At 36.2% G+C, this 16,314-nt stretch overlaps 1 protein-coding gene across 7 annotated transcripts in view; it reads left to right on the top strand.

Annotated features, from left to right (window-relative positions):
• The window catches only part of ARID4B (AT-rich interaction domain 4B), a 138,574-nt gene that overhangs the window by 74,282 nt on the left and 47,978 nt on the right, over positions 1–16,314 (top strand). For all 7 annotated transcript variants that reach the window (XM_027531030.1, XM_027531028.1, XM_027531032.1 and 4 more), the window contains exons 8-11: positions 5,797–5,935; positions 9,814–9,893; positions 11,527–11,603; positions 13,229–13,383. In XM_027531030.1, coding sequence (XP_027386831.1) covers positions 5,797–5,935; positions 9,814–9,893; positions 11,527–11,603; positions 13,229–13,383 — 451 coding nt within the window. The remainder of the gene's footprint in view (positions 1–5,796; positions 5,936–9,813; positions 9,894–11,526; positions 11,604–13,228; positions 13,384–16,314) is intronic.

Raw genomic sequence — 16,314 nt, 5'->3', positions numbered from 1 at the left:
TTATGTCTAACAGAAAGGACTGTTTGGGGCTCTATTTTGTGAATTTAAAAACAACATTCCTTTGTTTTATATTATGTACATACTCTACTGCTAAGTTGCTTCAGTCGTGTCCGACTCTGTGTAATCCCATAGACGGAAGCCCACCAGGCTCCCCCGTCCCTGGGATTCTCTAGGCAAGAACACTGGAGTGGGCCGCCATTTCCTTCTCCAATGCGTGAAAGGGAAAAGTGAAAGTGAAGTCACTCAGTCGTGTCCGACTCTTAGAGACCCCATGGACTGCAGCCTACCAGACTCCACCATCCATGGGATTTTCCAGGCAAGAGTACTGGAGTGGGGTGCCATTGCCTTCTCCGTACATACTCTAGGGAATCCTTTTAATTTTGAAACAAATTTCATCTAATATTTAGACAGTATTTTACCTTTCTACAGATGTCATCCGGAAGTGTAAAAATATTTTAAAATAAGGTAATTTATGGACTATCACATAGATTGATCCACAAAAGTGACCAAAAAGAAATTCCTGAGGGCCCAGATCCAGTTGGGAAACTTCAGATTCCACAAGCTTTGCAGCACACACACACTCACACACACACACCCCCAGCACACACACACACACACCCAGCAGACCCAAATTATAGTATATTAAAATATCTGTTATGTTTCTTGGCTGAGGTCTCCCTTTCTTGTATATGAGAAGAAAGCATGCAGTTGTCACTGAGCAAATTGATTTTCGTTTTTTAAAGACTCTAACAAACACCGAGTTGGCGATTTTCCTGTTGAGAATCTGTGTGTACAATGAAAGATTTGCTGTAAATATGTGAAGTGTGAAGGCAGAACAAAGGTCGAGAATTACTACTGTAGGAAACGAAGTGCCGCCTGTCTACAGTCTTGCTTCACTTGCTGCTTCTTCCATCTCACTACTGTGGTCATTCTTAGTGCCTCCTTGGTGCTCTAAGCATTGGCATGGAAGCGCCACTGGCAAGCACCACAGCTTAAAATGGCCATCTCCTTAAATTACACTTCCTCGAAGTTCTTCCCTTTCTTCAGAGTGATTTTCTGCAACAAAATCTGGGACCTGCGTCTTAAGGTCATTTGTCTGACCTTCATTTCCTCTTCCATTACTCAACTTGAAAAGGTCTTCATTATGGTTCTCTGATTGCCATTTAAAATTTGTGCAAAGATAAATAAGGTTATCCTTCCCAGGATTCCTGGGACTCCATTGTTGCAGTGATATATCACTACCTTTGTTTTCTTTTAAGAACTGTTAATCCACATACCAGTTAATTGGCCTCTAGTTATTCCAAAATTGATTATTTTTGACACCTTCCTTTCATTTATTTATAGTCTGCTTTTAATCCTAATGTATTCAGATATGTTTGAAAGATTATCATCCTGTAGCTTAATTTTTTAAAAGCAGGTTATTGATCCTTTTGATAATGTATAACTTGAGTGAATTTTTCCCTTATAATTTATATTGTATGCAGAAGTTTTCTTTGATTCTACCTAAAGAATAGAATGCTGAAATTATAGAAATCTTTGTGCTCCTCCAAAAGTTTTTTCCAGTAACGTGGCCAAAGTGTATGTACAGCACTCTTTGTAGGAAAGCACTCTAGGCTGTTATCCTTCAGAAAAAGGATAAAGCAGAATAAGGCTTGTAATGATACTTGTTAGGTATTATTTGTGGGTAGTTTCTACCCAGTAACATTGTTAAGATTTACCCAATAAACTAGTGATTTGTACCAGATATTTACAGGTCTGCAGATCGATCTTGAATAATATTTTTATTGAGATATAATTCACATATAAAATTCACCCTTTTAAAGTATTTAGTTTTCTTTTTTTTTTTTTTTTTCAGTGCATTCACAAAATTTTACAACCAGCACCACTACCTGAGTCCAAAAGTTCTTTTTATTGTTCACTGCTTTATTTTGATATGAGAGCTTGATTCTAGTTTCCTTCTTGATAAAAACTGGGAAAAAATGTTTTACTGGTTAGGTTCATACATTTTGTATGATCTCTATATTTTAATCTCTTAAGAGGCTACACATTTTTCCTGATAACTAATACAGATTTTGAATTTGCAATACAAAATTTGAAGCTGAGTTAGTTGTTTGAAAGAGTAGGGATCACTGAAGTCCAAATTGCATTTTAAAGATCGAGCCTCTAAAGTTTCTGGCTCAGTTTTCTATCTGTACCTCATCATATGGTATTCTTTGGCACATGTCTTAAGTTGCCAAATTCTTACTTGATTTATAATTAATATCGTGTGATCAACTTTAAGTGACTAGCTGTTTGTTTGTTTGGTAAACATTCCTATGTAATTAGCATTGTTTCCAGTGGCATCATCACATGTCATTTCCACGACACTAGTTACTTTGTTGTGGCTCTATAAACACGTACCTGGTACCAGAGACGCAACAGTGTCAGAGGGGAGTAAACATCAAGCAGATTCTCTGCTCATTCCATCTTTGCTCCCTTAAAATATTTCCAGTGCTCATTTATTTTGGTGTATCAGTTTATTGAGTACTCATCTTATATAAACAGTTTCCTGGGTACATTCCACTACAAGGAAAAATTACAGGAGTCTTAGGTATAAAGGTATGGTTTAAATTGGTTGTATACATTATGTTGATTGTATACATTATGTAATTTCAGGAGAAATAGAAATCAGAAGTATCACAGTAGAAAGAAATAAACCTATTTAGTTCACTTATTTAGTCAGTAAATATTTATTGAGCATCTGTGTTGTGCCAAGCACTGTTCAAGTACATGGGATGTATCAGTGAACAAAACAGGCATTCATAAAGTCTCTGGGAGACTTCCCATGTGGTCCAGTGGTTAAGGCTCCACACTTCAAATGCATTGGACATGGATTACATCCCTGGTCAGAGAATTAAAATCCCTCATGCCATGCAAGGCAGCTAAAACACTTCCTCTACCTTTAGAGCTTATATTCTCTCATATGGAGAGAGATGGGCAATACAGAAAAAAGAAGAATTAAGTAAATTATGTAGTATGATAGATTTGTCAGTGTTGTGGAAATAATAAGAGTGGGGGATTGGGATGGGCAGGTTGTAAATTTGAATGAGTGAGTGAAGTTGCTCAGTTGTGTCCTACTCTTTGCAATCCCGTGGACTGTAGCCCACCAGGCTTCTCCGTCCATGGGATTCTCCAGGCAAGAATACTGGAGTAGGTTGCCATTTCCTTTTCCAGGGGATCTTCCCAACCCAGGGATTGAACCCAGGTCCCCTGCATTGCAGGCATATGCTTTAACCTCTGAGCCACCAGGGAAGCAAATTTGAATAAGGTGATCGTAATTGAAATGACATTTGAACAGAGACTTAGAGGAGGTGAAAAAGTTTCCAAGTGTCTGGGGATAAAGCATTCCAGGCTGTCTCTCTGCAAAGAAGAGTAGTAGCTGGTGGAGAAAGTGAGGTCAAGGGATCTTTTGTTGTTGTTTTTTTTAAGTGGAGGAAGTAACAGCATTTTCTTAGAAATAACACAGTGCTGCTGCTGCTGCTGCTGCTGCTGCTGCTGCTAAGTCACTTCAGTCGTGTCCGACTCTGTGTGACCCCATAGACGGCAGCCCACCAGGCTCCCCCGTCCCTGGGATTCTCCAGGCAAGAACACTGGAGTGGGTTGCCATTTCCTTCTCCAATGCATGAAAGTGAAAAGTGAAAGGGAAGTCGCTCAGTCGTGTCCGACTCTTCGCGACCCCATGGACTGCAGCCTACCAGGCTCCTCTGCCCATGGGATTTTCCAGGCAAGAGTACTGGAGTGGGGTGCCATTGCCTTCTCCGAACACAGTGCGAGGAGGACTCAAACTAGTAGAGGTAGAAAAACTGATAGAGGGGAGAGGTAGAAACATTGCTGGAACAAAAGCTTGAGGATGTGAGAGTGGAGAAGGGTGTGTAGTCCATGAGTGGGGAAGGTTTTGGAGTGGAACCTAGGTAGTAAAGTGGATGGATGTTCTATGTAGACGGTCAGTTTATAGTAGATAGATAACTTTGTCGTGTCTGAAGTCTTCACGTTTGTTAAGTCTTAGGAAAGAAATTAGAACTTTTATACTATCGCAGATGATTGTGTTAGCCGAGTAAAGCCCAGTTTACAGATTTGATTAATGTTATTTGTGACATTGTGATTTTGTCTTGCTAATGATAATGGCATAGAGGGCATCCATAGCTGAATACATCCTCTGTGCTGTTTTGAAAAAAGCAATAATTATGACTTTAAATTTGGTTGTGTTCTATAATCATTAGTAAGTGGAGAAATAAAAGTCCTTGTCTTTGAGAAGTTCTTCTAATCAAGTAGAAATCAGACTTGTGAAGGTCTGTCATTACTATTCCAAGCTGTGTGCCTATTTGTAAGGTTTTACGCTCCACTAATATGAAAATATGTTGGTTTTTCCTGCTGCCTATTACCTGCTTTCTAAGTAGGGGTTGAACTGCTTTAAGTGCCATTTTGAAGTACAGTGTTCTCAGTAGCAAACTTTGAAGATGTGGTTTGTTTTTTATCAGTGAACACTTTTTAGGTTAATTGAATAATCACTGAAATCAAATTATGATATTCCCCTTATCACTATAAAATGTTTAACAGTGTTATAATAGGTTTTTCTTCCTTTATATTTATGTTGGAATATATAGATATAATGAAGAAGGAAATGGCAACCCACTCCAGTATTCTTGCGGGGAAAATCTCATGGACTGAGGAGCATGGAGGGCTAGAGAGCATGCGATTGCCAAGAGTCAGATGCGGCTAAGCATGCAGCACATATAAATATGAGGGGATGACATTTGTATTGTCATGCTTTTTATTTTATAAAAATACCATGTTTTTATTTCTCATTTTGTTGCAGTCTATTTATTCCACATTTCTTAATATCTTTATTCTGGGCATTTTGAACATAGTAATTAGAATAATTTTTTTTAAATTGGAGTATAATTGCTTTACAATATTGTGTTAACTTCTGCTGTACAACAAAGTGAATCAGCCATATACATACGTCCCCCTCCCTCCAAGCCTCCCACACATCCCCCCTTTAGAATCCATTTTCTTCACTACTGACTGTGGGCTTTTTTAAAACCAGATTGAGAACTTTGTTTTGTGTGTTTGTGGTTTTTTTCTTTCCCCTCTCTTTTTAAGTTTTATTTTTTACTATACTTCCCTCTAACATCAAATGGGTGGTTTGAGTTCCTTTTTCTTCTTTTTAATTTATTCAGGATACAGTGTAACCAAAAGGAGTTTTTCACGTAATACAAAAGAACCATATTGTACATCTTATGAATACTTAGTTTTTATGTATCTGATATTAAGCATGGTAGTGGTGATGTCTTATCAGATTGTCTCCTCTCTCTACCCTGACCCTCTGTTAGTAAAGATCTCCCTTCCCCCTTTTAAAATTTGCATTGTACGGGGAGTGCATATTCTAGAATTCCTTTAATCTGAGAGGAGAATGTAGTATATTTTAGTGCAGTCTTCGGATACTTAAAATGGGGCCTTCAGGTTTTGAGAATTTGGGAACCAGCGCTGTTGTGTTTTGATCTTCTGTGTAATCTTTTAAAATAGCACTAAATAAATTCAGGACATTTTTAGGAAAATGCTCTGCTTTTCCTCTAGCGATAACCTTTTTTTAAAAAATTATTCTTTAGCAATTTAGAAAGCTATTAAAAAATTTAATTTAGCCATTTTGTAGGTTGTAGGAAACAGGATAGGATTTCTAGAAAGCCTGTATTCATCAACTTGGCATGCTTATTCTTTGTGATGATAAATATGAATATCTCATTTTTCTCTCCCTAGACCAGAGGAAGAGTCTTCTTCATCCTCCAGTGATGAAGATGAGGATGATAGGAAACAGATTGATGAGCTTCTGGGAAAAGTTGTGTGTGTAGATTACATTAGTTTGGATAAAAAGAAAGCACTGTGGTTTCCTGCATTGGTGAGTAACTTCAGTATAAGAGTTTAATTTTCAACTATATAAGTCATGAAGAAAGCAGTTGATTTTCTTAAAAATCAGTGTTTTTCATAGGTACAGAATGGGAAATGGTTTTAGCATCATTCAGTTCACACAGAATTACTTTGAAAACTGTTTCTGAGTACAAAGAACTTTTGAATTCATCCACGAAAAGCAAAATCATGGTAATTTTAGAGGCTTGGTATATTACACTGCTGAATTTTGGATAAAAAATTCCTTGTGCAAACTTTTAAAACTTCTAAATGTACCATGCAGAAGACTGCTAAAGAAGAACGGAATCTTGTTTTCTACTATTGTCTGCAAATGGTATCTATTTGTCATCATTTTTGTTGAACGTTTTGTATTCTGTATCTTGAGTATTAAAAGTGTTTTGCACAAAATAAGTGCCCAATAAATGTCAGCTCTTTTAATTTAAACTAATGAGGGCAATTATTTTCATAAATGTAAATACTGTATAATACCTTTGTACCTCTTCGTATATCCATCTATCCATTCCTCACTTATTGGATGCCTGCTATGTGTAAGGATTGTGCTAAGATCTTTATGAGGATTATGACGTATATATTATTTATCCTCATTTAAAGATAAGGAAACTCAGTGTTAGAAGGGTTAAATAACCTGTCAAGCTTTGGGTTAATGGTAAGCAGAAAACTTAAGTCACTGTATGTGGTCATTTCTTTTTTCCTAAAGCACTTAAGATTCTTTGTGAGCATTTCTTTTGAAAACGTGTTTTGAAAGAGCTTTGTGTGTCTTTTTCTAAAACAACAGGAACATTAAAATTTTCACTTTAGTATTTTCAATATTAATTTAACATTCTCATCATCATTTCTAAATAGTTTCCTGATGATGAGGAAAAGATTTACAGTACCAAAAGGTTAGTAATCTGCTTAGTCAACCATTTCATTATTATTTTTAACATCTTAGCATTATTGATACATGTTATCCTCCACGCAAATTTGAGATCTGTTGAACAGTAATGGATAATTTTTATCAACGAGGGTGTGAAATTGTGTTCTGAATCAAACAACCTTGACATAATCACATAAAATACTTGCATTTCTATTTTTGAAAGTAGTTTATAAACTGAGTAATGTTAACAAGTGCCTGGTAATAAAATATCATGTTAGAAAACAGTTGCATACTCTTAGGAACAATAAATAGCTACCATGTTTTGAGCACTTCCCCTGGCCAGGCACTGTGCTAACTTGTTAAGTAAGTGCACAGTCTCATTTCATCCTAATTGAGACTGAAACATAAGTGCTATTTACCCCTGTTTTAAGGGGTGGAAATCTTAGCTTCCCTGATTCACACAGTCCTGTTTTTCAGTTTCAGTCATCATTTTTCCTCTGAGCTTTAAATGTTGTTGTTTAGGGTTCAGAATATATCACTCTATTTTTTCAGGGTGATCTCATTCCCTTTAATAACATTGGTTGGAGGGATAATAAACTGAAATGTCTTAAGGACCGAGAAAATCAGATGCATGGGTAAATGGGATAAAATATGGATTTTAGTTCCTGTAACAGAATGGAGAGTGGACCCGCTTACTTACACACAATGTCAGCAAAGTCTATTATGTTTGTTTTTCAAAATCCAATCTCATGAGAAAGAAAAAAATATGGGTGATTTGGCTCATAGGTTTAGACCTCTATTTAGGCTGTTTATTCCCAAGTTTATATCTTAGCGTTCAGACCTCTACTCTGAGCTCTGGACCTGAGTATCTGTCTATTCAGTATCTCTACTTGGTTGTCCTTTAGTCACCTGAAAACTTAACAAGCTTAATAAACCTAAACTTACTCTGTCCTCCCTGTATCCCCAAACTTGACCCCTCTCCATTGTTTCCTTTCCCTGCGAATGACACCATTTGCACAAGGTAGAAATGTAAGCATCCTTTTCTCTATCACCTCTTCACTTCCCTAATTATCTCTAATATTTCTCATTCCTTTAATTTGCCATCACTTTATATCCAGGTCACCATCTCTCACCTGGATGATTTGCAATAGCTTAATCTCTTTCAGCTCATGCCCTTCTCTGGTCCATTTTCTTTGTGACAGCCAAAAGTAATTTTAAGAAAGCAATGGCAATTCTATTATGACATTGTCTTGCTTCAGATCCTTCTCTGAGAGACTTCAGATTTTTGTCCTTAGAATTACCATGGCTTACAAAATGGACAAATCTAAGCTCTGCTTATCTTTCTTATTCAGCCCAGGCAGAAAGTTAGCCATGTTGACCTTTTACTTCCTAGAATGGGTTGCCCTGCTTGCTGTGTCAGGCCCTTCCCATAACCCATTTCCTGTTCTTGCAGCCTGGCCTACAGACATGTGCGTACACATCCATCCTTTGTCAAGTCAGTTACTCCTCAGTTTTCAAAGCTTAGTGTAAATGTTGTGTCCTCAAGAAAGTGATTTCTGATCACCTAGATAATAGCAGTTAAATACATGTGCACTTAACTTGTTTAGTGCTTGTCTTCCCAGTTAGAATACACACTCACTGTGAGGAGAAACAGGGACTGTCCTGGCCTCTGTGCTCTAGTACACAGTACCTTGATGAAATAGTTTGTAGAGTGGATGAATGAATGGACAAATTAAGTATTTACTTCAGGACTCTTTTGAAATGATAGGAAAGTTTTCCTAGATGCTAATACACGTAAAAGCCTTTTCTTAGTGAATTATTTCATAATGCCATCAGCATTTAAGCAATGCTTAATGGCAGTGCAATTACAATTATGGAAATTGTTAACCTTCTAGAGACTGAATTAGGGGAATTCCCTGTGCTATCCAGTGGTTAGGACCAGTGTTCCCACTGCGGGAGGAATGTTCAGTCATTGGTTGAGAAACAGATCCTGTGTAACACATGATGCAGCCAAAATATTAAAAAATAGATTAGAAAAAAAGTGAATTAAAGACTGAATTAGAACTTACATATTTCTGGCTCCTCTCAAACCTGTAGTGAGAATACATGCATTTAAGTACTATTGTGGCATTTTTCAGAGCTAATGAGACAGTCCTTAAATCTGTCATACTTATTTAGCCCATTTTTTTCCATTAAAAAACCAAACTATGATGTTGTTCTTGATATAGATAGTGAACTCTCTTGGAATTTAAATAATAAAAATTTATAGGTGTCTTGAATTAATATTATCTTTGAGAAGGCATGCTTTATCCTTGCTTTCAGTAATAGCTGGAGTGACTTCAAATAAAATCTTCTTTTTTGGTAGTAGTAAATGTTATGTAGATTCCAGGAAGGTACTCACTTTAAAATCATTTATTTTTAGAATGGGTAGTATTATAGAGAAATTTTCGTATTATTAACATTCATGTTTAGATGTAAATAATAGCCAGCTCATCATCTCTGTCTTTTTCAAGATAGAGGCTGCTCTGGTTAAGATTCTGATACCCCACTTTGGTCCCACCAGCCCCGCTGCAGACCTTCTGTTGGACTAGCTCTCCTTGCTCTCCCTCTTTCCACGCCTGCGCCACTCTCATCCAGTTTTCTGTTCCTGCCTAGACTTGGTCCATAGCATCAATCTAGTCATAGCCACGATTGTGCTCTCAACATCATGCCTGTGTCAAAAATTAATGTGGATAATCCAGAGAGCTGGAAGGATATAGAAAATAAAATTACTTGTGTGCATTCCCACATATGTATGTGTGTGTTTTAGGATATAAACTTTAAATTACTTGTGTATATTGTTACGCATGTGTATGTGTTTTTACCCTCAAACTAAAATTAGTTTTTACATTTTAAGCTGAAACTATTTTTTAAGATTTAAATAATTGATATTTATGTAACTATCTGTAAACAGTGCTTTTAGTTATAATAGTTTCATACTTTTTTTTTAAAAGGTGGTATGTCCTGACTGTAGTGATGAAATTGCTGTGAAAAAGGATAATATTCTTGTGCGATCTTTCAAAGATGGCAAATTGTAAGTAGAATTCACTTGGTATGAAAAATAAGCTGCTTTTCCAGATTAGAATGATAAATTATAAATTAGTTATTTCCAGTGATGTTCTGCTTTTCCTTTTTATCATTCAGAGTGTTTCAAAGCATGATCATCTTTCATATTATCATTAAGTGTAATAGTCTTAAAATATGTCTTGTTCATTTGGTCTTTTCTAAGCTATACTCTCAATGCTGTCTAATTTATCAATATTTGCCTATATAATAACTGATGGTTTATTGAAATTCAATATATCTACCACATCTAATATTTCATGGATATATTAATTGATATATATTTATTGTTTTGAATGTCTAATTAGGATTTTCTAACATTTTAAATTACTTCTAAATGAGTGTGGTAATACCTGTTGTGTAACGTTTGAATTTTGCAGTAGTCTTAAGGTTTAAAACGAGTTACTATAAATGTATGTTGGGTATTAAGACAATGAATTTTCATGTAGAACTTTTCTAAAACTGAGTTATCATTTTCTATGGGTGTTTTTTCCCTTTAAGAATTGTGTGACTAGAAAATCCATGTATTTTATGTTGCTATTTTGCCTTATTGGGTGACTGCTTTAAAAAAGATCATGATACTTTAAGATTGGTTTTTGGATTTTCAAGTTCTGAAACATGACTTAAAAATAATCTATATGAAACCCACTTTCACAAAAATTTGAGCATTGAAATTGAATACTAGTTTGTTGATACTAAGAAATTACTATGAACTTTTTTATTTTTAAAAGAATAAAATATTATAAATTATATAATGTCTGAGATTTGCTTCAAAACAATCCAGCTGGGGTGGGAGGAGGTAGGTAGGGGTATAAATGAGACACTGACTCTGAGTTAATGATTGTTGTAGTTGGATGATGGATTCGTGGGAGTTCATTTTACTGTTATGCTTCTGTATATATTTTAAATTCTTAAATTTAAAGTTTAAAAAGAGGCAGGCTGAAAAGTGTATTTGGAATAGTTTTTAGACTTCTGTGGATTGGTTGAAACAAACCAAGTGCAGAAAAGCTGAATGATGATTTATTCATGTAAAGTAAGAAATGTGACATAAATGATAAAATGACCTCTCCCAGTTGCTTGCATCCAAACCCTTCTTATAGTTTCTACATGAAAGAACTTCAATTGTATATTAGAAGTTTGCTTTGAACCTAGAATTCAGTTTAAAAAGATTATTGAACATTTTACATTATAAAATAGTACATTTTCTTCCAATCTTAAATTTATTTCTTGAGATTATCTTAAGATGGTGGCAAATTCTTGCTGTTTAACTTTTTTTTTTTTATTGGATTGATGCATTCCGCTATGTAAACACTTTAATTGATTATTTTCAGGGTTTCAGTATTTTTAGTATTGCATTTAACCAGGTACTCTGAGAATTCCTTGTTTATAAAACATCTGTTAAGGTGGGGTCCTTGTGTGGATGGTTACATTTTTAATGTCCTGCCTAGTATTTTGTTTGAGACTTGCAACCCTGTGTGCAGTCATTTCCATCAGTGTTCCCATGTTCTCAGTATCTTTCTGTGGTAGGTAATTGGACTCTTAATTAATCTTTATTGTGTTTTTGTGGATTTTTTCCTTTAAAAAAAAAAAAAAAAAAAATACAGTACTTCAGTACCAAGGAAGGATGTCCATGAAATTACTAGTGACACTGTACCAAAGCCTGATGCTGTATTAAAACAAGGTAAGGATAATTTTGGAACAACTTACATTTAATTTAAAACTGATGGGGCGTGCCCTGGTGGCCCACTGGTGGGCTCTGCGCTCTTGTTGCTGGGGCCCAGCTTCTGGTCAGGGAACTAAGACCTCATAGGTCGCACGGTGTGGCCAGACAGAGAGGAAAGGAAACTAAGGAAGTGTTTCTGAAGATTAAATATTCTTTTGGTCTCAACAGTTTTTTTTTTTAGTGAAGTCTTTGAAGTTACGTTTGGTCCTGTGTGACTTCTGCTTTTGTGAACCAATGTGTCTTTTGTTATCATAGTATTCTCTATTTTTCTTAGCTTATAATTGGTATAGTAATCTAAAAAAGATCAAGAACAAGATCATCAGCTATCACTGTAGTCTGGCCTAGTAAATAAAATATCAGTTCCTGAGGATGGTAAACACAGGAGTCAAAGTAGTCTTGATTTTTGTCATTTCTTGTAATAGTAGTTACATTTTATTGGGGAATATCTGCAATTACATCTCTTACTTGATTTTTGGCACTGCAAATAACTTTATTTTTTTCTTTGCCCATGTTCACCAAATCAGATAATACACTATATAGACTGGTTAAAAATCATCAAGATTTATGGTAGAGAATTTATTTCTCTGTATTGTAAAGTGAGAATAACTATTTCTAGTTATTTATCTAGTTAAATTAATCATTGCTGCTGCTGCTGCTAAGTTGCTTCAGTCATGTCCGACTCTGTGCGACCCCATGGACTGCAGCCTACCAGGCTTCTCCATCCATGGGATTCTCCAGGCAAGAACACTGGAGTGGGTTGCCATTGCCTTCTCCAATGCATGAAAGTGAAGTCGCTCAGTCGTGTCTGACTCTTAGGGACCCATGGACTGCAGCCTACCAGGCTTCTCCGTCCATGGGATTTTCCGGGCAACAGTACTGGAGTGGGGTGCCATTGCCTTCTCCCAAATTAATCATTAATATAATTTTAATTCAGAGTTAACTAAAAATGTAGAGTACATATTTATAGTATATTTTCAGATACTTGTAAGTTATTACAGTGGCTCTGTGCCTGTTATATAATACTTTTAGTAATTTTTTGATAAAATGGTTATAAAGATTTACTTTAATGTTTACTAGATTTACTTGACTGTTTAATGTTTACTGCTGCTGCTGTGCTAAGTTGCTTCAGTCGTGTCCGACTCTGTGCGACCCCAGAGACAGCAGCCCACCAGGCTCCCCCATCCCTGGGATTCTCCAGGCAAGAACACTGGAGTGGGTTGCCATTTCCTTCTCCAATGCATGAAAGTGAAAAGTGGAAGTGAAGTCGCTCAGTCGTGTCTGACTAGACACTCTTAATTTTTGTTCTAAAAGAATATATCTGCCCCTTTTTCTTGTCTTTGTTTGAACCTACGTCACCTAAGTTTTGCCATCTATAAAATAGATACCTAATGCCTAAGACTGTTAAGATTAATGGGCTGCTACACCGAAAAGCAGTTAGCTAGCACAGTGCCTAGCCCATAGCAACCACTTCATAAATGTCAGTGGTCGCAGCACAGTAGTTTTTATTTCTTTATCCTGTTAATATTTTTAGACAAATCAGTTGTCTTAATTTCTCCAGTTGATAGTTTGTTACCTCTTTCCAGCCTTTGATCAGGCACTTGAATTTCACAAAAGTAGAACTATTCCTGCTAACTGGAAGACTGAATTGAAAGAAGATAGTTCTAGCAGCGAAGCAGAGGAAGAAGAGGAGGAGGAAGATGATGAAAAAGAAAAGGAGGATAACAGCAGCGAAGAAGAGGTGAGTAAAAAGACTTAATGCCTTTTACAATGAAAAACAGTTGAGTTCCCCTTGGGATTTGGCATGAAGTCATTAATCACTTAAGTATTTTTAGTATTAGAAGTGTTTTATAATACAGTTGTTCTTGTGTATTCATCATAATCAAGTAGTTTGCTTACTTAACCTTAAAATAGAAATATGGTTTTGTGAAATTAAAAATATTAAGTATAGTAATCCCTGTAACCTCAAAAATATTTCTTAATCTTCAGTCCATAGTGTATTTAAATGTCAAATCAATATGTCATACACCTGAAATTATACAGTATTGTGTGTCATCTATAGTTCAGTTAAAAAAAGGGAAAAAATGTTTCTTAATACAGCACAACTCTACTTTCATATGCTGTTTAACATCACGTGGACAGCTGTGACCTCATACTGTGTTTACATCTGCATATTTTATTACAGTATCTCATGAAGAATAAAATGTGTTTTTTATCTAATGTTAAAGGAATAATCAACGTAAAAGTAAAGATTAATATCTTTGATTCAAAGAATCAATGCAAAGATTTTTATATTAGATTTTATCTAATACAAAATAAGACATCTGTGAATTTATATGGCTCAAGGAGCTAAATTTAGATTTTATTGTAGCTGGTACTTTAGGTCCATCAATGACAAGTACTGAAAAAATTGCCCACAGTATTACTAGTGACAGTGCACCACTGTGCTCTTTAATGGTTTGCTGAATGTCTTTATGAAAATTCTTGGGGGAACAGTGATGCAGATAATGGTAGCTACAATACATGATCGTTGTATTGAATGTTTTTAGGAAACAAAGATAAGTTAATGTCAATATGTACTGTTTTAGGTAAGTTATGAAATTTTGCTATGTAACTGTAATAAACAACTATTGCTGAAGTAGGAACATGTTAACGTTTAGGTTTTATAATACAGTGGTCTGTAATGATAGTGTATAGTGTGAAAGTTTCCCTGGCGTCGGTCTTCCCCATTGCTTTCTATTTAAAATGTTAAAAATAAGCCATCAGTCCCTTGCTTAAGGCTTCTCAGGTGGCGCAGTGGTAAAGAATCTGCCTGCAGTGCAGGAGACACAAGAGATGCAGGTTCAATCCCTGGGTCAGGAAGATCCCCTTGGATTAGGAAATGGCAACCCACTCTAGTATTCTTGCCTGAAAATTCCTTGGACTGGTGGGCTACAGTCCGAATGACTTATTACTCTGGAAGTCAGGCTTTACTTTCAGAACCTCGCTTTATAGCCCAACTTGTGCTCTCTTTTTTTCCATCACTTCTTCTGGTATATTCTCCTACTTTTATTTTTTTGTTTATTTGTTTTTGGTGGTACCACATGGCTTTCCAGATCTTAGTTCCCCAACCAGGCGTTGAACCCCGGCCCTTGGCAATAAAAGTGTAAATTTCTAACATTGGCCCTCCAGGGAATTCCCTACCCTCCTCCTTTGAACTAGGTTGTAGCAACATCAAATTACAAACCTTTGTTTCTACTCACTTCTGTACAAACCAACACCTTTGTCCACGGTGCCCTTCCCCACCCTGCCCTTTGTCAGCATGACACACTCCTGTTGAGTTTTTTAAACCTTACTAACCTGTTTTCCCTGTAAAGGAGAGAACCATCACCTTCTGCAAGAAAAGTTAGTCACTCCATTTGATAGTCTAAACAGATACCACTCCTTGTAGAAATTTTTGCCTACATATATACATGCATTACATATGTGCATGTATTTATTTTGTGTTTGTTTTTTGCCCTACTAATCAACAGGCTCCTCAAGGGTCAGGAGACCATCTTACTTGTACTCACAGTGTCTGTCATAGTGTGTAACATGGAACAGATGATCAGTAAATATTAGTTACCAAAACTTGTGTTACTTAGATTTATGTTAAGCAAGTGTGGTTTCCAGTTTAAACAGTTTTTTTAAAAGTTAAATACAGAGTTCACTTAAAATTTTTTGCAGTAGGAATAAATTTGGTGGTTTATGAAAGTCACATATTGTACCATGGGGGCATTTAAGAAAATACCTAGAAAACAGTATTCCTTAGACTTACATCTGACCACCTTACCAAAATGCAGTGCATGTGGATCATGTTTAGGTTGAGAAAAACAAATTTTATCATAAGCAAACTAATAATTGTCATTTATTCTTCTCTGCCCAATTATTAGCAAGCATAGTAATAGATTGATCGATACAAGTTTTTGTTGTCTTTAACTTCCTTTTTTCTGCTCGCTTTTAAGATAGAGGCCAGTCTCACGCCAGCAGTGGTTTAGACACATGATTTTTAAAATTAGAATGATATATTTAGGCTATCAGTTGAAAAGTATTCTCCTGACTTTTACCACTCGGAATACTTGAGTAACTGTAAAGCCTCAGTGTGTATTTTGAATCACTTCCTCTGCAGTTACCCCTGCTCATGCTCTGTAATGGCAGGCACCATCGCTTGTTTCTCTTTTGACTCAGCACCTTGCACAGTGCCTACACTCACTGGTGCTCATTAAATGTTTGTTGATGGTCACTGAATTGATGAGTTCCTCCATCTCACCTACTACCCTGCTCCTTGCAGGTTGCTTCAGGACCAGCTCCCTACTGCCACAGCCCCTGGCCACAGCAGCAAGAAGCTAGTCCCTCCCTTGTAATTGATAAATCGGGGAACTATTTTATTACTTGAAGATTTCCCTAAGTCTGAATCTTCAGGTATTGTAGATCAAGTTTGTTCCCCACTTTACTGATTTTATAAGCTTGAAGTACTATACTGTGGGGCCGAATATAATGAAGGATAATTTTAGTTGCAGCTGATGGGGCCCTCACTTGTTTAGTTCCTGGAGGAGCAAGAGTTGAGTCTGTTTCGATGTTAAGCCCTGACCCAAATTAATATAAGTGAGAGTAGGTCTTCTTGAGCCTGTGACAGTGATTTAAAGACTAGATC

This window comes from Bos indicus x Bos taurus, chromosome 28, assembly GCF_003369695.1.
Source record: "Bos indicus x Bos taurus breed Angus x Brahman F1 hybrid chromosome 28, Bos_hybrid_MaternalHap_v2.0, whole genome shotgun sequence".
In the NCBI taxonomy this organism is placed as follows: Eukaryota; Metazoa; Chordata; class Mammalia; order Artiodactyla; family Bovidae; genus Bos; species Bos indicus x Bos taurus.
The sequence above is the reverse complement of the archived record's forward strand: the minus strand, read 5'-3'. Positions and strand labels throughout refer to the sequence as shown.